Source organism: Onychomys torridus, chromosome 7, assembly GCF_903995425.1.
Source record: "Onychomys torridus chromosome 7, mOncTor1.1, whole genome shotgun sequence".
Lineage (NCBI taxonomy): Eukaryota > Metazoa > Chordata > Mammalia > Rodentia > Cricetidae > Onychomys > Onychomys torridus.
Genome location: NC_050449.1, coordinates 51103290 through 51129676, shown reverse-complemented (window position 1 = coordinate 51129676; position 26387 = coordinate 51103290). Strand labels below are relative to the sequence as shown.

At 43.8% G+C, this 26387-nt stretch overlaps 2 protein-coding genes across 3 annotated transcripts in view; both read right to left on the bottom strand.

Moving 5' to 3' along the window:
- Edc3 (enhancer of mRNA decapping 3) overlaps positions 1-15634 on the bottom strand; it is a 38285-nt gene extending 22651 nt beyond the window's left edge. Inside the window, exons 1-3 of one of the 2 annotated variants that reach the window (XM_036194141.1) lie at positions 15581-15634; positions 10712-10893; positions 7646-7965 (exon numbers count right to left, since the gene is read on the bottom strand). In XM_036194141.1, coding sequence (XP_036050034.1) covers positions 7646-7965; positions 10712-10875 — 484 coding nt within the window. In that variant the 5' untranslated portion in view covers positions 10876-10893; positions 15581-15634. Of the gene's footprint in view, positions 1-7645; positions 7966-10711; positions 10894-15492 lie in introns of both variants that reach the window. The other variant, XM_036194140.1, reaches the window with a different exon arrangement.
- Positions 15635-22644: 7010 nt separating this feature from the next.
- On the bottom strand, positions 22645-25160 carry LOC118587590 (cytochrome P450 1A1). Its single transcript, XM_036193614.1, has 6 exons — positions 24324-25160; positions 23729-23855; positions 23552-23641; positions 23337-23460; positions 23099-23185; positions 22645-22954 (listed from the first exon to the last, which is right to left on the bottom strand). Exons 1-6 carry the CDS (start codon positions 25158-25160, stop codon positions 22645-22647), a joined length of 1575 nt encoding a protein of 524 aa, XP_036049507.1.
- Positions 25161-26387: the final 1227 nt, after the last annotated feature.

The following is a 26387-nucleotide window of genomic DNA, read 5'->3' as shown; positions in this document are numbered from 1 at the left end:
TACTGAAATGCCAAGTACAAAATCAAAGAAAACCCCTGCAAAGCTTTCTCAGCATGCTGACAAAACACCCCACTACAGAGGCAGCACAGTTCATGACAGGAAATGCTGTGTGCCCTGAAGATTCTGGGCACTAGACACTATTTCTGTCTTGGCTGTAGAACTCTACAAATTTAACTTTGTGGGGTTGGGGATTTAGCTCAGTGGTAGAGCACTTGCCGAGCAAGCACAAGGCCCTGGGTTCGGTCCTCATCTCCAAGAAAAAAAAAAAATTAACTTGTACTCAGAGCTGTTTATTTAGCTTTCAAGTATCTATTGCTTGTGTTCTCTCCACAAGACTCTTCATTCAAGAGCCATACTCTAAACTAAGTATGATCTATTTTTTTCAATACTGTCAATATTTTTTTTCCATGAAAATACTGATATCCCAAGTCAGGAAAAAATGACCAGAAAAACAAAACGTTTTGTTTTTTTTTTTTTAAACTGAAAAGCAGGTAAGATAGTCAATTCTCTTAGCCTCCCATTTCCTCATACTTACTTCAGTACAAAATACTTGGAAGTTCTTTGCAAATAAGCTTGCTCAGTACTTGGCTCACTTAGCCCATGGGTCTGGCTGTGCATTAAGCAAGCTGGCCTCTGGCCACTGAAAGAACAAGGAACTTCCCTTGGAAAAGATAAACAGTACTTCCCAGGTTTGTATACCTTTCAAACAAGAGCCAAGCATGTACGACTGAAGCTGGCTTTCCTGTGCCATGTTCCTGCCAGCCTCTGATACCCAGGCCCTTTGGCCAGGACACTTTGTAACAAACCCCCTGTTGTGTAACCCTCAGAGTCACTAACTGGCTTCTGTCATACATCTATTGTAAAAGACATTGTCCTACACTTAAGGTTCTAAAGGATACCCAATAGTCAAACTGAAATATTTTAGTTCTAGACTCAGAATTTATGACAGAAAGCCTGACAATATTAGAGACATTCTGGCTATTTCCTAAATCATAGCCCTGCACTTTCTAGAATGGGAAATGGATGAAGCACATCTGAAGAGATAAAAAGTCAAGAAGACTTCTGAAGAACAATGGAATCGTAAGTTCCAGCTGCAGATGACTACCAAATCTAACAGTCTACTAAAGCCCAGCCATGCTGCAACAAGTTTACCCAACTTTTTTTGTTTTGTTTTGTTTTTTCGAGACGGGGTTTCTCTGTAACTTTGGAGCCTGTCCTGGACTATCTCTGTAGACACCAGGCTGGCCTCGAACTCACAGAGATCCACCTGCCTCTGCCTCCTGAGTGCTGGGATTACAGGCGTGCACCACCACCGCCCGGCACATCCAACATCTTTAAAAGGTTTAATTATACTTCCCAATTTCTATCTTCAAAACAGGAAGGGGAAACCTAGTGCCAAGTAGACTTAATATTGTACCTATGATTTTAATGTACTTCTAATTTTGTGTATATGTGTGTCTGGGAGGGCGTGAGGGTGTGTGTGTCTAAGAAGCCAACAGAAAGCATTAGATCCTCTAGAGCTGAAATTACATGCACTGTGAGCCCCCAAAATGTCGTTATCTGTAAGACAACCTCTGCTTTTATAAAAATGGGCTCAAGGCCAACTACCTACTTTCATGTCCTATGAGCAAGAGAGCCGTAACCATTTAATAGTATGTAGCCAATGACTGTCACATTTATGATTGTAATGTGATTTCAAGAGTATTTTTAATCTGTCCCTAAGAGTCACTATTTTCAGCTGACATGGGATTTTAAAAATATGATTTTTTAATTTTAAATTTATTAATTTGCACCCATGACACAATGCCCTTGAACTTCTACCTCTCAATTGCATAACACCAAAGTCTAGTTTATGTAGCACTGGGGATCTAATCCAGATTTTCCTGCTAGGCATGCTCTCTAGCAACTAAGCTACACTACCAGCATGACAAATATGATTTTTACTCATACAATGATCTATACACTTAATAAGAGGTCTCCTGTAACCTGGACCAGATGGTTGATCCATTGACTTATTTGTTAAGTTTTTTGACAGTCACAGAAATTATTCTTTAAACCCATTCTCACCCAACCCAAGAAGACATGAAGATGTGCTCCCTCCCCACACCCCCAAGACAGTTTCTCTGTGTAGCCTTGGCTGTTCTGGAACTCAATCTATAGACCAGGTTGGCCTTGAACTTAAGAGAGATCTGACTGCCTCTGACTCAAGTGCTGGGATCAAAGGTATGAACCACCACTGCCTGACAAGATGTACGTATTCTAAATCTTATCAGTGTTGGATTAGCTAACTAGAACCAACAAATTCTTCAATTTATAGCTCACCTTGGAAGAAGACTTACAAGAACAGAAAAGAGGGCTTCAGAGTTGGCTCAGCAGTAAAGAGCACTGTCTGCCTTCCAGAGGTCCAGGCTCTGTTCCCAGCACCCACACAGCAGCTCACGACCATCTTAGCTCAAGTCCCAGGGTATCCAATGCACTCTTCTGACCTCCTCAGGCACCAACCAGGCATAAGGTGCACATACATACATGCAGGCAAAACAGCCACACACACTTTTAAATCCAGCACTCAAGAGGCAGAGACAGGTGAGTCTCTTTGAGTTCCAGACCAGTTAGGGGTTCTTAGTAAGACAAAACAGCAAAACTAAATATATGTATATATATTTGTTTCTTTGCTGTCAGTTATAAGGATGACAGTGGTTGGCAATGAGCAAAGTCCACATTTTGATTTTTTAAATACTGTTTTCCAAAAAAGCAAACATTCCTCCCAATTCATTTCAGGGCTAAAGCAGAAAATATACATGATAAGCCTTGAGTTATCTTTAGTGTCATAAAATAGGGAAAAAACATTTCCCTATGTCAGTAGTATGTCAAAGGGATATGATACAATAAAAAAGTGTTTCTATAACCAAAGCTGAAATATCTGGCACCAAATGGCACATAGTAGCTAGGGATACCACTCGCAACAACCTGCAATGCCCTGAGTTTAATCTCCAACACCAACCAAATAATAATAAAGTAGGGGCTGAGGAGACGTCTCAGTGTGTAAAGTGCAAACATCAGGGCTTTAATTCAGGTCCCTAGCACCCCATCCCCAACCCCACAAGACCACATCTGAAATTCCAGCTCAGTGACTAGCCAATGTGGTCAATTGGTGGACTCCAGCTTTAGTGAGAAACGGTCTCAAAAAATAAGGTAAGCTGGAAAGTGTGATAGAAGAAAATACTTAATGTCAACCTTCGGCTTCTACTAGCACATACAGATGTTCAGACACATGCACACACATGTGCACAAACACATATGGTACACCACAGGCACAAACACAATGAGCCAAGGACAAAATAAACACCTATGAGTCAAACTCTACTACTATAAATGACTCAATAAGCCAACACTCAGGAGGCCGAGACATTCAGAGCGCTGCGAGTTCTAGGCTAGCTTTGTTTACATAATGAGTTCGTAGCCAGCTAACAGCTACATAATAAGATCCTGACTCAACAAAAGGAAAAAAAAGGCATAAATAAATACATGGGGTAGGGAATCTCTGGTATAGGCAATTCCAAATAATTTGTGGAAACACTACTGCCAAGGAGAAGAAACATTGTTTACTCTTTGGATGTGGGCTACACAGAATTATTTTCCAAAGGAGAAACTTGACATGCTATTTTAATAAGATGACCAAAGTCATGGTGGAAATCATAAATTATGGTCATTGTACATACCCCTGATACAATGTAATAAAAACAGTATTTTAGCTTTTGTGTTTTTCTCTCCCTCCACCCCCCAAAAAACCTACTAATCTAATTATAAGAAAATTATCAACTGAGGGACTTTCTACAAAATACCTGACCAGTATGTATCAAAACTATCTGTCAACAAAAATAGTAAAGTCTATGGCTGGAGAGATGGCTCAGTGATTAAGAGTGGATGCTGCTCTTCCAGAAGATGCTAGCAGGTCACAACTGATTGTAACTCCAGCTTTAAGGGTTCTGATATCCTTTTCTGACCTCCTTGGGTGCGCACACACACACACACACCACCACCACCACCACCACCCCAAAATAAAATAAATCTTGTTCACACATATACCAAAATAAAATAAATCTATAAAAAAAATGTCAATCCAAAATTAATAACTTCTAAATGTAATGAATGATGGCAACAGGTAAAAACAAGGGCAACCTGAATAAAATATGTACTTTATTCAAAAAAAGTTAGAATCTAAGTGGAATGAGTCATTCTCTATCCAAGCCATTTTAACTTTTTCTCAGGATACAGAAGTACTACTCCATGCATTTCAGTCTCTTGGTTCAAGCCATCACCAAGTAATACAATTGCTTATAGGTATTTAAATTGCCTAGAAATGCCTTTTTTACTATTTTTCCACTTAAAGTAGGCATTTTGTTTTGTATAATTTATTTTTACTTTATGTGCATTGGTGTTTTGTTTGCAAGTGTGTCTGTGTGAGGGTATTGGATCCCCTGGAACTGCAGTTACAGATTGTTGTGAGTTAACATGGGTGCTGGGAATTGAACCTGGGTCCTCTGGAAAGCAGCCAGTGCTCTTAACGGCTGAGCCCTCTCTTCAGCCCAAAGTATTCCTGTGACTTAAAATGTTAGCTCTGACACACAAGCTAGAACTGAAGCAGCACACTAAAACCTTACAAGACCACAGAGACAAACAAGGAGCTCAAAGGACAGTAGGTGGCATCTGGAACTTTTTGTAATCAACTCTACTGTGTGCTCCAGAAAGCAGCTCATTCTAAATTCTGCCTTTCAGAAGGTAATGCCTTGGCCTTAGCATGACTCTAGTTTATGAGTTTATATGAGTTATTAAATTTCCAATATATTTTGCCACAACTTCTAGGTATAAAATGCAAGTAAAATTAAGAATAGTATAAGGCTAGAGAGATGGCTCAGAGGTTAAAAGCACTGACTGCTCTTCCAGAGGTCCTGAGTTCAATTCCCAGCAACCACACAGTGGCTCACAACCATCTGTAATGAGATCTGGTGCCCTCTTCTGATGTGCAAGAATATATGCAGACAGAATACTGTATACATAATAAATCTTTTTTAAGAAGAAGGAGGAGGAGGAGGAAGAAGAGGAAGGAAGAAGAAGAGGAGGAGGAGGAGGAGCAGTGTGCTGGATAGTTCTGTGTCAACCTGACACAGGCTGGGGGGAACCTCAATTGGGAAAATGCCTCCATGGAATCGGGATGTGGGTGAGCTTAGGGCATCTTCTTAAGTTAGTGACTGATGGTGGACGTTCTGGGCGGTATCATCCCTGGGCTGGTGGTCCTGAATTCTATGGGAGGACAGGCTGAACAAGCCATGAGGAACAAGCCAGTAAGCAGCACTCCTCTGTGGCCTCTGCATCAGCTCCTGCCTCCAGGTTCTTGCCTTACTTAAGTTCCTGTCCTGACTTCCTTAATGATAAACAATGATGTGGAAGTATAAGCTAAATAAACCCTTTCCTACCCAAGTTGCTTTGGTGTTCCATCACAGTAATAGTAACCATAACTAAGACAAACAATTTATCATTTAGAAGTAATTTTAAAAATATTTATTTGTATTTATATGTATTGTATCTATGCATATATGTATGCAGTTACCCAAAGAAACCAGAGGAGTGCCGTTGGAGCTGGAGTTACAGGCAATTGTGAGCTACCAGACTTAGGTGTGGATAACTGAACTCAGGTCCTCTGTAAGAAAAGCAAAAGTGCTCTTAGCTATTGAGCTATCTTTCCAGGCCTAGAAGTAATTTTTAAAATTGTATTTATTACTTTATGAGTATGAGTGTTTTGCCTACATGTACATAAATAACATGTACCACATGTGTGCTGGGTTGCCTTTGGAAATCAGCAAAGGGTATTGGATTTCTCTAGGACTAGAGTTACAGACAGTTGTAAACCATTTGGGTGCTAGGAATCAAAACAGGGTCTTCTATAAGAACGAGTGCTCTTAACCATCAAGCTGACTATACAGCCTCCCTAGAAGGAATTTATGGTGATATTTTATTTGTGCTGAAATGTGATTTTATTTGTATGTTAATAAATGAAGTTGCCTTGGGGTCTGAGCTAATAGCAAGCCATTTAGCAGAAAAGTATGGCAGTGGTAGCACACGCCCTCAATCCGATCACATGCCAGGCAAAGTCTGTGTGTTCAAGGACACAGACAGCTTGGTGACACACATCTTTAATCCAACTACTAACCATAGAGACCTGGAGGTCTGTATAGATAGGCAGTGATGAAGAAGTCATGTGGTTGGGTTTAGAACCAATGAAGGCAGAACAGAAAGTCAATAAAAATACAGACACACAGGAAGTAGCTCTCTTTTCTCAGGTGAAGGACGGCAGTGTCTGGTAAACTAAAGGCTATTTTCCAGTGCTCTGACCTCTTGGGCTTTTAACTCTTTATTTGGCTCTGTGTTTCTTATTTAATAAGACTGTTTAGAATTACATCTACAGGAATTATTAAAAGAGCATTCATGTGTATTTAAGGAACATTAACAGATGTAAACAAATCTGTTATGTGTCAAAATTACATTACTCTAGTAGACATGTTAAAAAACATTACAGGTTCTAGCTGGGTAGTAGTAGCTCACACCTTTAATCCCAGCACTTGAGAGGCAGAGCCAGGCAGTTCTCTGTGAGTTCGAGGCCAGCCTGATCTACAGAGCGAGATCCAGGACAGGCACAAAAATTATATAGGGAAACCCTGTCTCAAAAAAACCAAAAACCACCCCCCCACACCAAAAAAAAAAAAAAAAAAAAAAAAAAAAATTACAGGTTCTAGTAATCCATCTAGGTTCTATAATCTACGGTTCAACACGTGGAATTCAACAATCTGTCACTAGCAAACAAAATTGGAGATCAATGTATACCAGTATATGCTCTCAGTTATGTTCTAGTGGAGACAGTAAACACAACAAAGTTTAAATGATCAGTTTGAGGGCTAGTGGGAGAGTTCAGAATATAAAGGTGCTGGACACCAATCCTGTCAACCTGAGTTTGATCCCCAGGACTCACATGATGGAAGAAGAGACCCAACTCCTACAGTTTGTGCTCTGACCTCCACCTGCATTTACATGCACACATACACATAAATAACTGTGCTTTAAAAAGAAATGAAAATAAAAGAGTTTGGGCTAGGGATGGAGCTTGGTGGCAGAATGCTTGCCAGGTATGCACAAAGCTCTGAGTTCAATCCACAGTACCTCAACAAACAAATAAAAGAATCAGAATGTCAGAAGTGATGGCAAGAGTGATGCCTACACTAGCCCCTCCTCTCTGAGAACAGAATCTTACTCAAGAATTAACTGCAACAGCCCAAGCAGAGTCAATTCAGACATCACAACCACCATCGGTTATTAGATTCAAAACACCAACACAGTAGAGATCCTCAAATCTTCCCGAAGGAAGAAAAGTGGAAGAGCTGGCGAGAAGCTTAGGGACACCTCCGATGACTCGGTTTCTCTTCCTTGGCATCTTAAGGGACCAGCCCTAGAAACAGATGCATACTATATTTTGTGAAACTCCGGCACTGCTCCTTTTCATAAAATAAGGGAGTCACTTAAAGAGCAACAGCAGGCAAGGGCTTTCAACACTGAAATACTAGGTCATGAGGAACAGCAATCTGACTGTACTTACAAGAGTTGTGCCGACGACGGAAACTTTTGGACTGACTCAAGGATTCCATGTGCCTGTCCACATAACTCTTCGAACACTGCTGCTGCTGAGGAGAAACGGCAACATCCTGGCTCTTCACGTCTGTCCTCTTAGGGATGTTCTGAGGGGTACTACTGGAAGAGGTTGGCTTCTTGACCACCTTGCCCGTACCATTCTGATTGATACCCACTTGGTACCCAACACCAGAAGGGCCTAATTCTGTCTGATGAAGGTCTCCAAACTGCTGCTTGTCTCCAGGGCCTGGTATCTCCAGAATTTTTAATTCTATAATATCACCTGCCCTGCAATACACAAAAGTACAAGTCTCAAAATTATAATAGCAAGAGGAAAGTGGTAAGGATGAAACTGGGATTAATGGAAATCAGTTACCCCTCTGCAAAGCTGCACTTCAGGGAGTCATGAGAAGTGAAAACTAGGAAAGGTAGCAGAGCATTTAAAGACAGTGCTCAGCCACCAACTTTTAACTCACACCCTACCGGCCTTTAGAGAGAAGTGTTAATAACTAAACTCTATAGCCATCTTAGATTTTAAGACTGTTAGTAGCTTTTTAAAATTCTTTCACCCACTTGCTCATTCAACAAGCATATATAGTGTCCTTACTATGTGGTAAGCCCTGGGCTAGGAGCAGGACATACACGAGTACAGTACATACTTATAAACAACTCAGTCTAAGCATTGGAAAAGACAAATGTAAACAATCAAGTGTCAATACCAGGACAGAGATAAGCACAGGGCACTGGAGAGCCCAGAAACAAAATCCATGAATTCATACTGCATATGAATGGTTGAAGCTATGTCTAGGGTGTACACGGTGGGAGACAGTAAGAGCGAATCAAGTAGAGAACAGTAGGGAGAAAGGCATCTCAGCTACGAAAATGTGATGTCATCCTCAGGAAGAACCTCCAATGTTGCCTACAGTATTAGATAGGAAAGAACGCTTGTAGAGGGCCATCAGGAAAATAAAGTGATAACCAGGGTCCAGATCGTGAGTACAATGGGTGATAGGAAGGAGGGAGAAACAGCAAGACATTGTGGCTCCTGCCTAGAACCCTACCCCAGGGAGCAGAGGCAGGATCACCACAACTCTGAGGCTAGCATGGCTTGTACAGAGAGTTAAAAGCTAGCCAGGACTACACAGCCCTTGTCTCAAGAGTCAGAAAGGATCCTTATTCTTTTTCTAAAGCTCTCTCCTGCCATACGGCTGTCTGCTACCACGTGGAGGAGATCTATGCTGGCAACTCCAATGGCATGACTTTTCCCCTTCTTTCTTCCATTTTCCTCCACTGGGTGGCTGCTGAGATAGGGATTTTCTTTCAAACTCTAATAAAAGCATCCTCTCAAGCTCATATTTGGGGAAAAAAATTTTTATGATTCTTAAATTTTCTTGTTTTTTGTTTTTTTTCCTTCAAGCCTGGACAAGGTGTGGTGACACATGCTAACAGATCTGTGAGTCCAAGGCCAGCCTGGTCTACATTTTTGAGATCCTTTTCTCAAAAAATGAAATAAAATAAAATAAAAATTTCCCCCTTGGGCTGGAAAGATGGCTCAAGGTCTAGAAGACTGGCTATTCTTCTAGAGGGCTTACACTGACTGCAGCTCCAGTCCCATGGGATCCAATGCCCTCTTCTGGCCTCCCTGGGCACCAGGCACACATGTGGTACACAATATATAATGCAGGCAGATACTCACACAAATACATTTTTTGTTTGTTTGTTTTTTGAGACAGGGGTTCTTTGTAGCTTTGGAGCATGTCCTGGACTAGCTCTGTAGACCAGGCTGACTTCGAACTCACAGAGATCCACCTGCCTCTGCCTCCCAAGTGCTGGGATTACAGGTGTGCGCCACCACCACCCGGCATACAAATACATTTTAAATATTCTTTACATTTATTTATTCATTGCATGGGGGAGGGTGGGGATGGGAGGACAGGGTGTCCCAGTGTGCACACAGGTGGGTTTCTCTGAGTTTGAGGCCAGCCTGGTCTATAGAGTTCAGGACAGCCAGGGCTAAACAGAGTAATCCTGTCTTGAAAAATCCTGTCTTGCTGTTCTTACAGAGGACTCAAGTTCAGTTCTCAGCAGCCACACTGGCCTATAACTCTACCTTCAAGTTATCCAATCCTCTTCTGGCCCCTTCAAGTAACTCAATATACCCCCAGACATATGTGCATGCATATAATTAAAAATAATCTAATAATCTTAAATAAAAAAAGAAAAATATAGGTACTCACCCAAAAGTTTGTACAGGCATAAATATGAAGGAACTGCTCACACCTGACAGCCTCATTTTGGGAGTATAAATACAGGAGGCTGACTCTCAGAGTGATGAAGATAGGAATGTGAAGATAAAAGTGGGTGAGCTCTAGTGGCAAATATTAAGAAAAAATACCGCAGGGCGGTGGTGGCGCACGCCTTTAATCCCAGCACTCGGGAGGCAGAGCCAGGTGGATCTCTGTGAGTTCGAGGCCAGCCTGGTTTACAGGGTGAGTTCCAGGACAGGTGCAAAGCTACACAGAGAAACCCTGTCTCGAAAAACCAAAAAAAAAAAAAAAAAAGAAAAGAAAAAGAAAAAGAAAAAACTACCGTAACTAAGGACTTTAGCTACTGGCTACAGTGTGCTTCTGAGGATAAATCACACATGTATGCTAAGGGGTGGGGGGAAACCGATGAGACCTTTGATATAGGAAAGCACAGATAATACAATACTGAAAACAACAACAACAACAACAACTTTGAGACTATAAAAGTTATGCTGAATTTAAATAAAATTCCATGTCTAACAGAGAGGTAAGAAACAGGTTTCAAGACCCTAAATCATTAGCTTGAAACTGTATTATAACACAAAGTCTCCAGTGAGATCAGCAACAGAACAGAACAGATCAGAACAGCCTGTAAGACTATGAACTCTCCTTCCTGACAAGACTCAATGCAAAGCAGAACCCAGCCGAGAAAACAGTCAATGAGACCCTGACTCCAGCACCACAGACCACCAGGCTGAGTCTTTAAGGGTGTTAGTCAGGGTACTTACCGAAAGGTGACTTCTGGTACAAGACACTTCACTCCATTGTGGAAGGGCCGAGTAAGAGAAATGGTCTGGCTGACCTGATCCACTGCTGACACTCTTCCCTGATAGACACCCAAGCTTTCGCCACAGTTGATTGACACAATACTGCCTAGCCACTCCATAGCCATATTCGAGACCTGGAGTCACTGTGAAGAGAAGAAAGCATTCAGTGAACCTGGAAGAAAAACTTACTCAGCAGGTATGTCAGGCTCTGTACTCAGTGCTATTTGATGATGCTCTACCAGAGGTGATAAAACATAAAAAAAAAAAAATAAAACAACTTTGGTAAGAAACAAAGCAGAACAGCACACACCTCTGTATTATTTATATTTATATTTCTTTTTTTTTTTTTTTTTTAAGATTTGTTATGTATACCGTGTTCTGCCTGCATGACAGAAGAGGGCGCCAGATCTCATTACAGATAGTTGGGAGCCACCATGTGGTTGCTGGGAATTGAACTCAGGACCTCTGGAAGAGCAGTCGGTGCTCTTAACCTCTGAGCCATCTCTCCAGCCCTATTTTTTTATTTTTGTTTTATTGTTTTGAGACAGGGTCTCACCATGTAACTGGCTGGCCTAAAACTAGCTTGGTATACCTCAAACTCAGAGATCTGTCTGCCTCTGCCTCCTGAGTGTTGGAGTTAAGGGTATATACCACCATGTCCAGCTGAAAATACCTTTAGTCCCAGTGTTAGCGGGGAGGCAGAGGCAGGTAGATCTAAGTTGAGGCTAGCCTGGTCTACACAGAGAGTTCTTGGTCAGCCAGGATACACAGTAAGACTGTCTCAGAAACCAAAACCAAAAACCTTTCTCAGTAGAGACATGCAGATTAATAAGCAATATTGACTATGTATACAAAGACCATGGGAACACCAGCCGATGGTGGCACATGCCTTTAATACCAGCACACCAGAGAGAGAACCAGGGGGAATCTTTGAGTTTGAGGCCAGCCTGGGCTACAGAGTGAGTTCCAGGACAGCCAGGGCTACAGAGAAACCCTGTCTCAAAAAAACTGAAACAACAACACAAAATGAAAAAAATCAAAACAAACAAACAAACAAAACAACCCAAAGACCATGCAGTTGTTTTAGTGTATGCATTACATATAAAGGTACAAAATCTTTCAAAAGAGAAGGCTGGGGATGTGGCCCAGCAGTGGAGGAGTATTTGTCTAGCAAGTACAAAGTTCTTGGTTTAATTTTTAGCACCATCAAAACTTAAAAAACTAGAAAGCTGAACAAAAAGGGCTGGAGAGGATAGGCAGTTAAAAACACTGGCTGCTCTCCCAGAGGATCCCTGTTCAACTCCCAGCATACACATACTGTGGTTCATATTAACTGTTAGTAACTCCAGTTCCAGGGAATGATGCCCTCTACTGGCCTCCTCAAGCACTGCACACACATGATGCGCAGAAATACATTCAGGTAAACACTCATACACATAAAAATAAAATAAGTTTTTAATTAAATAAATTACTACATACACAAGATACTTACTGTAAGCTTACTTCCTATTCCTGATCAGATTTTGCCTATTTTATGTGAGAGTAGCATAAATTTTCTTGCCTATCACTTACACCCACTCCATCATAATCCTATTTTGGCACTTGCTTTAGGTATTAGATACATTAAAAAAGCTGTTATGAAAAAAAAAAAAGTATACCACACCTGGCTATTGGTCGGGCAGCGGTGGCGCACACTTTAAACTCAGGAGGCAGAGGCAGGCGGGATCTCTGTGAGTTTGAGGCTAGCCTGGTCTACAGATCAAGTTCCAGGATAGGTACCAAAACCACACAGAGAAATCCTGTCTCAGGAACAACAACAAAAAAGCTGTCATAAGAAAAAACAAAACAAAACAACTAGAATTAACCAAATGGGAAATAGCTTCTTTTGCTTTTCCAGTCAACGTATATTATTTTTAATGCCCTGGTATTTTACATTCAAATTTATACTGTGTTAACCGAATCATGTTAACACTTTGAAAATGTGACTTTTAGTTGATAAGTGCAGGCTTAATTTATTTTTTATTTTATGTGCATTGCTGTTTTGCCTATCTGTATGTCTATGTGAGGGTATCGGGTGCTCAGGAACGGGAGTTACAGACAGCTGTGAGTTGCCATGTGGGCACTGGGAATTGAACCCAGGACCTCTGGAAGAGCAGTCAGTGCTCTTAATCGCTGTGCCATCTCTCCAGCCCCAAGTGCAGTTTTTTAAAATTTGGTTCTATATTAATGTGTAACTGTCCATTTTTACTGGAAATTCTCCTGTAAAATACATTGAAAATTCATCAAACAGGTTTATTCTACAAAGAAAGAAATTTCCACTTGGGTGTGGTGGTGCACAGTTATAATCCCAGCACTTGAAAGGCAGAACAGAAGGATTGCAGCAACTCTGAGTCCAGCCTGGTTCAGAGAGCAAGTTCCAGGCCATCCAGGGCTACACAGAGAAGCCAGGTCTCAAAAGCAGCAAAATAAACAAACCAAAATTTCCTAGGCCTGAGCATGTAGCTCAGTGGTGGAATGCTTTCCTGGAATATGTGCATGCAATTCTAGATCTACTCCCCAACACCACCAAAACCAAAACTTTCCCCCTAACACAGACACTAAATATAAATCAAACAGTGTAACCCACTGGACTCCTCATCTAACAACTACTCCAAGGAAATGTGTTTCATTCATTATAAGTCTAAGGCCTCCACGCTAAAAAAAAAAAAAAAAAAAAGCTACAGCTGAATGAAGCTACAAAGAGACTTGGGGAGGGGAGGGAGGGGAGGGGAGGGGAGGGGAGGGGAGGGGAGGGGAGGGGAGGGGAGGGGAGGGGAGGGGAGGGGAGGCGCACAGAGCTTCTCTGTGTAGCCCTGGCTGTTCTGGAACTCATTCTATAGACCAGGCTGGCCTCAAACTCAGAGATCTGCCTGTCTGTCTCCCAAGCACTGGGATTAATACTACCACACTCGGCTAGCGCTAATTTTTTTTTTTTTTTTTAACATGCAGTGTGTATGTTTTGCTGGAGATCAAACCCAGAGCCTGTGCTTGTTGCTAGACAAGCTTTGTCACTGAGTTACATCTCTGGCACAAGACAAATCTTGAGACCTTTTATTTTTTAACTTTTCCATCTAGTTATATAAAAGTGTATCACTCCACAGTAGAAAACAAACAAACAAACAAACAAAAACCTAAGACAAGGCCTCACTATGTAGCCTGGACAGGCTCATATTCAAGATTCCCCAGGCTCAGCCTCCTGGGTAATATCATTACAGGTATGTATCATGACATCTGGTCATCCAAAAATTTTCACAGTAATCCCCCCGGAGCTTCACCCTAACTATCACAAAGGGCTCCATTGGGTCTCTACAAAGGTGCTGCTATTCTGACATCATGAAACATCAGTTTCTGCTGTCTTCAGACTTCACAGAAGTTTGAAATGCAGGGTCATGTGCCTGGCTTCCTTTCAGCAACAGTACATCTGTTAAATCCAACTGTTGCGTGTAGCAAAAGTTCATTATACTGTCTGTAGTTTATTTAGGTACACCTCAATTATTTTAGCCCATCTACTAAGATAAAGTTGGATTATTTTCGGTTCGGAGTTCCATTTTAAATAACTAACATTTTTACTTGTGTTCTTGTTCATATTACACAAAAAATCAGAGTCGTCAAAACTGTATTTATTAGAAACGGCCACGTAGAATCAGGTATAGTGGTGTACACCTATAATTGCAGTACTCCAGAGGCTAAGGCAACTGGGCCCAAATGGGAGACTGTCTTAGTAATACTCAAACCAATAATCTTTGGTAGTTAACAAGCTAAGGCCTGAGGTGGCACAGGCCTTTAATTCCAGCACTTAGGAGGCAGAGGCAAGAGGATCTCTGCAAGTTCCAGGGCAGTTTGGTCTACACAGAATTCTAGGGCAGCAACCACTTTTACTTCAGAGAAAACAACTAGGAATTGTGTGGCCAATACATAAAATGAAAACAAAAAACTGGGTTACACCCCAGGGTTCCAAGTGAGATACTAACGTCTCAAGGATAGTCATTTGTACTGCGGAAAGAGTAAGGCTTCTCTTAGCTCTGCAATTGGGAGGCTGAAAATCAACTAACGAAGCTGATGAGGACCGTTCCTCCAACACACCCCAACACTTAAACCACTGATCAAGTTTTACTAACAAATGCAGTCACCTCACAGAAAGGACTGGTAAGTGGAGCAGTACACCGGGAGCGGTCAACTGTGCACACTGGCAGGGCATCACTAGCTCTATTTCCACATCCCAGTGTGTCACGTTATCAACCACCATGTGGTACCTTGCACTCTTCCTGGCTATATTAACCTCATTGGCCAAAAGGAAATGGACGCAAAGAACAATGAGTGGGGGGTGGGGTGGGGGGTTAGACAGGAGAGAGAGAAGAGGGAGACAGAGACAGGAGAGGAGAGAAGAGAGGAGGAGAGAGGAGAGGAGGGGGGGGAAGGGAGAGAGGGGAAGAGAGGGAGGGAGAGAGAGGCACACACACACACACCCCAGTTCCTGCCTGCCACACACATCCTGCCCGACACACACACACACACACACACACACACACACACACACACACACACACACACACAAACCCACACAAAAACCAGTTCCTGCCTGCCTGCCAATATAAAGCTCTACAAGGCCTGGAAGCCCGCAGCCCTAAAAAGCAAACCGAGTTGACCACCCCGGAAGCGCCAGCCAACGAGCACCGCGAGCACCCGGCCTCCCTCGCGCTCACCTCCCCACCGTCTACCCCAGCCTGGGCAGCACACCGCGCCAAGCCGATCCCACGACGCCAACACACCACCAAGGAGCTTCACGCCCACCTCCACAATCACAGAGGCAGCCGCCAGCACCGCCGCCGGAAACGCCCCCGTGCCGCACCGACCTGGAGTGATGTCACTTCCGTTGAAGCGTAATAGGCTAGAGCCCGGAGCCCCGGGGGCGGGACTCGCGGGAAATTTGAGAAGGTTGAGGGAGTGGAAGTGGACTGGTAGTTTGTCAATTTGACACAAGCTGGAGTTATCTGAAAGCAGGGAACTTCAATTGAGAAAAAGCCTCCATAAGACCCAGCTATACGCAAACCTGTAAAGCATTTTTCTTAACTAGGGATTGATGGAGGAGGGCCTACCCCATTGTGGGTGGTGCCATCCCTGGGCTAGTGGTCCTGGGTTCTGTAAGAAAGCAGGCTGAGCTAGTCATGAGGAGCAAGCCGGTAAGCAGCGCCCCTCTATGGGCTCTACAACAGCTCCTGCCTCCAGGATCCTGCCCTGTTTGAGTTTCTGTCCTGACTTCCTTCAAGAATAAACAGTGATGTAAAGTATAAGCAAAATAAACCCTTTCCTTCCCAAATTGTTTTATGGTCATGGTGTTTCATTGCAGCAATAGAAGCCCAAACTAAGACAAGTTGGTAGGAGTGGGGTATTGCTATGACAGACCTGATTATGTTTTTGGGAAGATTGTTAAAGGACCTTGGAACTTTGGGCTAGAAAAGCCCGAGTGTTGAGAGCTCAGTGAGTTATTCTATGGGAGCTTGGAAGATAACGTTGAGGGTGTTGCAGACGATGGAAGCCTGACTTATGAAGTTTCAGAGGGACATTTAAAGACTATCAGGAACATCTGTCACTTTTAATTAACATTCTGTGGTTCTAGTTAGCTGGGGCTGAAGAATCAGCTTTGATTAACAAGAACTGCCAAAGTGAAACCTTGGCTTTGCTGGGATACTCAATGTTGTTCAGCAGGAACTGAGAAATTAATGGTGCTTAAGAAGAGAACAGCATTGTTGGGGTGAAATCTACTAAGTGTTTCCTGAGAGCCATCACAGAGAGAAAGGGGGGAGGGGGAAGGAGGAGAGGGAGCGAGGGAGGGAGGGAGGGAAGATGTGAGAGAGAGAGAGAGAGAGAGAGAGAGAGAGAGAGAGAGAGAGAGAGAGAGAGAGAGAGGGAATTTGGGGACTAGAGAGATTCCTGAAGTTAAAAGCACTTGTTGCTCTCCTGCAACCATCCATAACTCCGGTCCCAGGAGATCTAACGCCCTCTTCTGACCTCTCAGAGAAGCTCATGGTGCATGTCTTAGGGTTTCAATTACTGTGAAGAGACACCATGACCATGGCAACTCTTTTTTTGTTTTTTGTTTTGTTGTTGTTGTTGTTGTTGTTTGTTGTTTTTGTTTTTTGTTTTGGTTTTTCAAGACAGGGTTTCTCTGTGTAGTTTTGGTGCCTGTCCTGGATCTCACTCTGTAGACCAGATTGACCTTGAACTTGCAGAGATCCACCTGCCTCTGCCTCCTGAGTTTTGGGATTAAAAACATGCACCACCACTGCTCAGTGCACAGCAACTCTTATAAAGGAAAACATTTAATTGGGTGATGGTATGTGATTTTTTGTGTGTGTGTGTGTGTGTTTTGACAAATAAAGCTTGACTTTATTTTTTTTTAATTTTTTAAAAAAGATTTATTTATTATGTATACAGTGTTCTGTCTGCACATATCCCTGCAGGCCAGAAGAGGGCACCAGATCTCATTGTAGGTGGTTGTGAGCCACCATGTGGTTGCTAGGAGTTGAACTCAGGACCTTTGGAAGAACAGCCAGTGTTCTTAACATTTGAGCCATCTCTCCAGCCCTGACTTTATTTTTATTTATATGACTTCATTTTATTCATAAAGGCAGTGGTGGCACAAGCCTTTAATCCCTGCACATAGGAGGCTCATGCCTTTGATACCAGTACCTGGGAGTTGGAGACAGGAATATAAGATGGGTGGGGACATGATTTCAGCTTTCCTTGTGGTGGGATCAGAGGCATGATCCTCTCTAGTGCTGGGATTAAAGGTGTAAGCCACTAACGCCTGGCCTCTATGGTTAACTAGTGGCTAGCTCCACCCTGAAAATGATTCAATCTATTATCATTATGGTGGGACATGGCAGCAGGCAGGCAGACATGGTGCTGGATAAGGAGCTGAAAATTCTACATCTTTAATCCACAAGCAACAGAAAGTGATCTGTGTCTGTGACACTGAAAGTAGCTTGAGTATATCAAACCTCAAAGCCCACCCCCACAATGATGCACTTTCTTCAACAAGGCCGCACCTACTCCACATCCACATCTCCTATATTAATCAGAGTTCTCTAGAGTCACAGAACTTATGAAGTGAATCTCTCTCTCTCTCTCTCTCTCTCTCTCTCTCTCTCTTCACACACACACACACACACACACACACACACACATAGGAATTTATTGGAATGACTTACAGGCTGCAGTCCAATGGCTACTTGTAAATGGAAAGTCCAAGAATCTAGTAGTTGTTCAGTCCACAAGACTGGGTGTCTCAGCTGGTCTTCTATACAGGCTGGAATCCCAAAGAAGCAGGCTCCAATGCCAGTGAAGGAGTGGATGTGCTGACCAGTCGAGAGCAAGCAGGCAAAGAAGGAATACACTCTATTCCTTCTCCTCTGTCCTTATGTAGGCCTCCAGCAGAAGGTGTGGCCCAGATTAAAGGTGTGCCTCCCAGCCTCAAGGTCTGGATTAAAGACATGTATCATCCAGCCCTAAGATCCAATCAAAGGTGTGTTGTCTTCTTGCCTCAAAATCCAGATCACAAGTGTGCCCTCCATTTCATTCCAGATATAGTCAAGTTGATAATCAAGAATAGCCATTATGCCTCCTAATTATAGTGCCACTCCCTTTGGGGGCCATTTTCTTTCAAACCACCACAGTGCGCACACACACACACACACACACACACACACACACACATATATATATATTCAGACAAAACATCCAATATACATAAAATATATCTTTAAAAAATTAAATTTTTATGAGCTCATGGATTCAAACACACTTAAGGGGTTTCAATTTTGTGGGAAAAAATTTTAAGTCAGTGTCTTGCTATACAGCCCTAGCTAGACTTAAACTCAAAGCAATCCTCCTGCCTGAGTTTTAAGATTAGGCATGTGCCACCATACCCAGTGGAAATTACTATCAATACTCAAAGTGTCCTATCTTCAGGAGTTGAAACCTGTTAAAGCTTGTTCCAGAGTGATTCAATCCATTCCTGGCATCTTTGTAGTATCTTTACCATCTGGCATGACCAAGTGTTCCAGATTTTTTTTAACTACATCTTCTGTCCCAGATTTGTGGGCAATTGTTTTCCTAAGAAACCCTGTGTCACAATCTGGGCATTAGGAAGTGAGAATGCTCATTTCTATATTAAACATAGAGGATAGGCAGCGGTAGCACACGCCTTTAATCCTAGCATTCCAGAGGCAAAAATCCATCTGTTCAAGGATACATCCAAGCACGGTGACTCACACCTTTAATCCCAGGGAGTGATGGTAGAAAGCAGAAAGGTATATAAGGTGTGAAGACCAGAAACTAGAAGCATTTGGCTGGTTCAGCTTTATGCTTTAGAGCAGCACAGTTCAGCTGAGATCCATTTGGATGAGGACACAGAAGCTTCCAGTCTGAGGAAACAGGATCAGCTGAGGAACTGGCGAGGTGAGGAAGCTGTGGCTTGTTCTGCTTCTCTGATCTTCCAGCATTCACCCAATACCTAGCTCAGGTTTGATTTTATTAACAAGTACCTTTAAGATTCATGCTACAGGGGAGCATATGCACATGTTGTGGGTGTGTGCACCTAAGTGCCCTGAGATACCAGAAGAGGGTGTCAGTTCCCCTGGTGTTGGAGTTATAGGCAATTGTGAACAGCCCTACGAGGGTGCTGAGAATGGAACTTGGGTCCTCTGGAGGAGCACCAAGAACTCTGAACTTCTAAGCCATCTCCCTGGGCCTCCTTGGTTTGCTGCTGTTGGTTTTGTTGTTAGCATATTTACCAATCACTTCTAGCTTTAGAATACCTTCCCAATTTTGGAAGAGACCCTTTACCTCCTGTAAGATGAATTGCTAAACAGTCTTATTAATAAAAAACCCAGAGCCAGATATTGGGGTGAAAACTGAGAGATCAGAGGAATAGACAAGCCACAGCCAACCCCACCTTAACTGACTCCTCAGCCTCCAAAGAGACTTACTTCCTGCATACCCATGCCTATATGCCTTTCTGTCCCTGCCATCTCCCTTCCTTTCTCCGCCCAGCTACATCACTTCCTCTTTCTGCCCAGCTCTGTCACTTCCTGTCTTTCTGTACAGACCTCAAGACTTCCCTGGTTACTGCTGGGATTAAAGGCCTGTGCTACCATGTCTGGGTCTGTTCCCAGTGTGGCCTCAAACTCACAGAGATCTGGATGGATCTCTGCCTCCCAAATGCTAAGATTAAAGGCTTGTGCTACCATCACCTGACTATAGTGGCTGGCTTTTTCCACTGATACTCAGATAAATTTTATTGGGGTACACAGATAAAATATCACCACAACCTCCCAATTCCCTTTGCCCTGTGTTCCCTGATAATCACTAACCTAATTTCCAACTCTGTTTGCCTACTCTGGATAGTTTATAGGCTCCTCTATATTATAGCATATAATACAAATTTGTTTGTTGTTTCCAAGCAGGATCTCACATATTCCAGACTGGCTGCAAACTTTCTGTAGCTGAGAGTGATGTTTAACCTCTGACCATTCTGTCTTTATCTCCTGCTTGCTAGAATTACAGGTGTGTGCTACCACAAGAACTCAAGGCTTTGGCATGCTAGACAACTCTCAACTGAGCTACATTTCCAGCTCCAAAGTTTTTGTTTGTTTTTGGTTTTGGTGGGGTTTTTTTAAGATTTATTTATTTATTATGTATACAGAAGGAGGCGCCAGATCTCATTACAGATGGTTGTGAGCCACCATGTGGTTGCTGGGAATTGAACTTAGGACCTCTGGAAGAGCAGTAGGTGCTCTTAACCTCTGAGCCATCTCTCAGACCCTTGTTTTTGTTCTTAACAAAAACTGTAAGATTGGTAACTGGGCACCATTGTTCCCTCTGACTTTGGTTTGCTCCTTATGGTGGCCTGAAGTTCTTGGTGAATGGAAACTGTCTACTCCAATCAGAAAGCATGAATGGTAACTGCTAGCCACTACAAGCTGTTTGAGGAGGAAGTTGAGTGGGGTGATACTAGGAAGGGTCACATCCCAAGATGTAGGTCCTCTTAGCACGCTAGTCACCAGAACTTCTGGTTATGTGGGTCTGGCATTCACCCCTACTTGATTCTGCCACAGACATTCCTGAGGGATGAGGCTTTCTGCATTGAAATGTGAGCTCCTCAAGAGATGGCTTCTCATCCTTAAGGAGGACTCTGCTCAGATGCCCCCCAAAGACCTAGGGCCCCAGCATCCCTCCTCACCTAGCTCCATCACCAGCTCTAGAACCCATGTTCCCTACACAGGACTAGTAAAGCCCTGGTTACCACCAATTAGATGATATGCTTATGGATCGGAACTTTCCACCAGCTTTGGGGGCTTCTGAAAGCAGCCATTTGTTTAGGTTTAAGAGAAAATACTCCATCAGTGAGTGACAAGTTAGAGAGCCAGACCCCACTAACATCTGCCCGAGAGCAGTCTCTTCACGTCTCCATCTCCACCACTCTTCTCTTCCCCACAAGAAAACACAGTGGAAGACTGAGCTCAAGGTGTGAATGTGGCCTAACTTCAGATCGAAACCTTTCCACATGGCTGGCCAGTGGTGGCACACACCTTTGATCCCAGCACTCAGGAGGCAGAGGTAGGTAGATCTCTTTGAGTTCAAGGCCAGCCTGGCCCACAGAGCAAATTCTAGAACAGCCAGAGCTGTTACACAGAGAAATCCTGTCTCAAAAGAAAGAAAGAAAGAAAGAAAACAATAACAACAATAAAAACATCTTCACATGCAGTACTTCCAGGTAGTATTTTATTTATTATAGTATTTCCTATATATTTCTAGATACTCGAGTTAGGGTTTTTTCTGGCATTAAATGCATTGACCTAAAACTCTTAAGGTATGACTAATATAAATGCATAAGCAAAATACAGGCCAAAAAAAAAAAAAAGATGCTATGTACAAACTTTTGTTTTTTGTTTTTCCAAGACAGGGTTTCTCTGTATAGTTTTGGTGCCTGTCCTGGAACTCACTCTGTAGACCAGGCTGGCCTCGAACTCACAGAGATCCACCTGGCTCTGCCTCCCAAGTGCTGGGATTAAAGGTGTATGTCACTGCTGCCTGGCTGTACAAACATTTTTTAAATGAACATTTTATACAGTAAAGGAGAGAGACCAAGAGCTGGTATAGTGGTCTGTGACTGCACCGTAGTACTCAGAAGGTTCGTAAAAGAAGAAAAAGAATATGGAATTCAAGGCCATCCTTGGCTACATAGCAAGTTCAGAGGCAGTGTGGGTTACAGAAGATTGTCTCAAAAGTCATCCCTTTACTGTTGACCTGGTCTTACTGTCCAGAGAGTCTGTCCCTCTGTTCTTGGATCTTCCTAGACACAAGACCCAACACTTCCTGAACAGGAACAGGGGCTTTGCAAGGACAGGAGAAACCTGTTTATTCCAATGAAGAGTGAATAAAGGTGATCCTCCACAGACAGTGTCCTTGACCCATGTGGGAAGGCTGCTCAGCCTTAGCAAATGGCAAGAGCACCTCAATATTTTGAGCTGTCTTCTCCCTCTGTTCTGGATAGCTCCCCGTTGTCAATGAAACCCGATAGATCCTGGCATGACCTGCTCTAAGCATTTTTCAAACTGGCCAGCCACTGGAGCACCCAGAGAGCTCTTCAGGGCTTTTCTGAGGCCCAGGGACCCGCTTACCCTTTCAGGTCTCCTAGCTGATGCTGAATTTAGGAAGGCTTCTGCTGTGCACAGTGTCTGAAATCAGCATATAGAGAAGCAAGTCCAAAGTAGGAGACAGGCACAACTCCCCAAAATCTGTGTTTCTGGCTGAAGTTGAATAGCCCCTTGGTCTGGTGACTACAGGACAGTCTAATCCTGGAGATGCTGAGGCCCAGAAGACCGCATCTGCACTTGGAAATGCTCGCAACGGGCATGCTTTAAAGTCAGCCCATAAATAGGAGTCATGTCCACCTTCTCTCCTGGTGACACATTGAATTCCATTTGCTGCAGCAAGATGGCCAGGAAGAGAAAGACCTCCAGTCGGCCAATGGTCTCCCCGATGCACCTCCGCTTGCCCAAACCAAAGAGAATGACTTTATCACTCAATGCTTTGTCCAGAGTGCCACTGGAGGTGAGAAACCTTTCAGGACGGAACTTGTTTGGGTCACCCCACAGTTTCCTGTAAGCAAGGGAAGAAAGTTGAAGTAGATGATCAGGGGCTCATAAGTATCAATTAGGTCATACCCAAGGGGCAAGAGGGTCTGAAGCCCAGGAGAGGATGGACCTAGCCCACCCAGCAGTTTCCACTGCCCTGTCAACTTACTGGTCATGGTTAACGTGCCACTGGCTCACAAAGATGCAACATCCCTTGGGGATATAGAATCCACACAGACTTGTGTCTCTTGTGGTGCTGTGGAAAGAGAAAGCTCAGTCAGGCTCAGGGCCACAGGAGAAATCTACCCCCGTCTCCCATGCCATGTCCCTCTCAGGAGCTCCAACTGGCTGTGTACACTAACCTAAGGTCTAGTATCAAAAATCCATGGCTCTATGGCCTGCCTGACCTGTGGGGGATGGTGAAGGGGACGAAGGATGAATGTCGAAAAGTCTCCAGGATGAAGGCTTCCAGATAGGGCAGCTGAGGTCTGTCAGAAAACCGGGGCCTCCGATTCCTGCCAATCACTGTGTCTACAGAATACAGGAATTCAAGGAGATTAAGGGGTTGCCAAGACAATCATAGTCCCCCACTTAGGGTCCTTTGAATGGAGCCACCGCCTACCGAGCTCTTCCTGGATCTTTCTCTGTACCCTAGGATTTGTCACCAGGTACATGAGGCTCCAAGAGATCGCAGTTGTGACTGTGTCAAACCCTGAACAGGACGGAACAGAGGGGGAAGTTAGGTATGCGGCAGCTTCGGGTACCTGAGCACAGAAATTATGCACTGAAGAGCACATACCAGCTCCAAAGAGGTCAAAAATGATACTGATGACCTTATTATCCGACAGCTGGATGTTGGCGTTCTCATCCAACCTTTTGTCCTGACAGTGCTCAATGAGGCTGTCTGTGATGTCCCGGATGTGGCCCTGGGAGACAAAGGAGCACAAAGTGAAAAACATCCCTAGTCCAGACCTACCTCTCTATCTAGGTCACTAGCACCTTTGTTCATGAGGTGACACTCTGAGGCCGCTATCCTAGCTCCCCTTGGCCTCTCCAAGTCTCTTTCCTGCCTCAGAGAACAGATGGCCCCAGCTCAAGGGACTCTCGAGCACAGAACCTGACACTCTTAGTAATTAGATATTCTTTAATGTTTTTCTACCATGAGGCCAGGAGACAGGTTCCTTAACTCCTCTTGGTTCAGCAAGAACTGGCCCAAGGCACCTCCTATTCAGTGGCTCTTGTATGATGGATGTGCAGAGGGATTAGCCAAGAAAAGTTGTAGTGACCTGCTGAGGATGCAGTGCGCTCTGCTCCTGGCTTCAAGCCTGTCTGTGGCCTTCTGGCCCTGGACCCTACTTGCTTCCCACCACCACCTGCTTCTCCCAAGCCTCTACCTTCTCAAATGTTCTGTAGTGGTCTTTGATTAACTTCTGTGTAAAGCTGTAGAACCTCTTATTCAAGTCCTTGAAGACATCCAGGGAAGAGTTAGGTAGGTAGCGGAGGATAGGGATGAAGTCAGCCGGGTATCCAGAGCCAGTAACTGCCCCAAATTCATTGCTCAGATTGACTATGCTAAGCAACTCTTGGTTATCATGGTCATAACGTTGGCCAAAGCACATGGCACAGATGACATTGGCCACAGACACTACTAAATACCTATAAGGGTCGAAGTGGCCAACCTCTGCCATCAGCTTCTGGAACTTGATGATTAGGTATTCAGCCTCCTTGCTCACATGCTCCTCCAAGTAGCAAGAGGATGCAGAAGCTGGGTCCGAGGCTATGGAGAAACTCTTCAAGGCATTCTGGGCCAGGCGCCGCCGGGCAGCCCATACTGGTCCAGAATCTGGGTTGAAAGTCATGCTCTGGCCATTACCAATGAAATTAAAACTGTAAAAGTCTGGCCGGCCCTTGAAATCCTCACCCTTCTTCACCAGGGCCTGGTGGATGGTGTCCAGGCCACTGAGCACCACCACAGGTGTGGAGCCAATGCGGATCTGCAGGACATCCCCATACTGCTGACTCAACTTGACCAGTGACAGGTGTGGGTTCTTCCCCAGGGTCAATATATGCCCAATAAGGGGCCATCCCCAGGGTCCAGGTGGAGTCTTCAGGCCTTTAGGAACCCGGGTCCCTGTGGCTCTGACCACCCAGAATCCAAGGCAGAAGATGGTGATGGCCAGGAGCAGCTCTGTAGCTGACATGAAGTCTAGAAGTCCATACACGGAAGGCATGATCTAGGTGGCTGCTGAGAGTTTAGGCAAGAAGAAAGAAAGACCATCAGACTGAGGGTGAGGGATGAGTATCCTGAAGTGTTACTCTGCTGGTTAAAGAAAGGAGAAGCCTTCCACCTAGAGCTGCTCACCAGGCATGGAGAGAGACAGAGATAATTTGTTGAGCTGCCACTGTGTGCCCAAAATTCCACAGTTCTTTTTTCCCAAACACAGAAAGGCTTGGGTCAGGTGGGCTAAATTCGCTTGTAGAGAAGTCTCAGTATACCCTGGAAGCTAAGTGTGATTTGGTTTTCTTTTTTATATGATATATTTTGATCATATTCTTCCCACATACACAGTCACTTTTTTATTCAATCTTAGCCCTAAGCCTATGAGGAAGGAAGGCTTCAGTAAGACTCAGAGAGGGTAAGTAATATTCTCAAAGCTACACAGCTAGGAAGTTTGGGTACACTTTCAATCCAAGCCACTCACTTCCAGAAAACCTCTCTTTACCACTGTGAGATTTCTTTTTCTTTTCTTTTTTTTTTCAAGACAGGGTTTCTCTGTGCAGTTTTGGTACCCGTCCTGGATCTCACTCTGTAGACCAGGCTGGCCTTGAACTCACAAAGCTCTGCCTCCCGAGTGCTGGGATTAAAGGCATGTGCCACCACTGCCCGGCAACTATGAGATTTCAAACAGTGACTTCCAATGTCTATGGTTTCCATTAACCCCAATGCTGTCATTTACTTTGTATTTCCTAAAATCAGTTTTACATCCACCAGGCAGCAGCATCCTAAACCATCTCTGTGTCTAAATACAGCTTTGATTCCCCCCCCAACCCATTCCAATAAATGCACAATTAAAACATATCACCCAAAAAGTCTCTTTGGGTAAGCCATCTTATTGGGGAACTAGAGAGCATTTGCTCCTTTGGCCTCATTTCATACTCTAGCAGGGAACTAACCCTCCAAATGGGGCACTGACTTGCCCAAGTCAGTCAGCAATAGTGAGAAAGCCAGGACCCAGAGCTCTTAGGGAAAGTTCCACAGAATGTCCAGCTACTATCACAAGTGCCTCCCTTTGAGAACCAAAACATTCGAGTTCTCAGTTCTCTATGTTCATCTCAGGGTCTAAAGATTGTCACTTAACCCCAGTAGAGGACAGAAATGGGAGAGGGCACAGACAACCAACCCCCAAGGCACATTTCTCTCAGGTCTGGTTCTCCCAGCTCAGCTGAGCCACACTTCA

Coding starts and splice junctions, on each gene's coding strand:
- LOC118587590 (XM_036193614.1), bottom strand. CDS start 25,160: ATGCCTTCCGTGTATGGACTTCTAGACTTCATGTCAGCTACAGAGCTG. Junction 23,856..24,323: donor ACTACAGAACATTTGAGAAG/GTAGAGGCTTGG, acceptor TTTGTCTCCCAG/GGCCACATCCGGGACATCAC. Junction 22,955..23,098: donor TGGCACGTTAACCATGACCA/GTAAGTTGACAG, acceptor CCTTGCTTACAG/GAAACTGTGGGGTGACCCAA.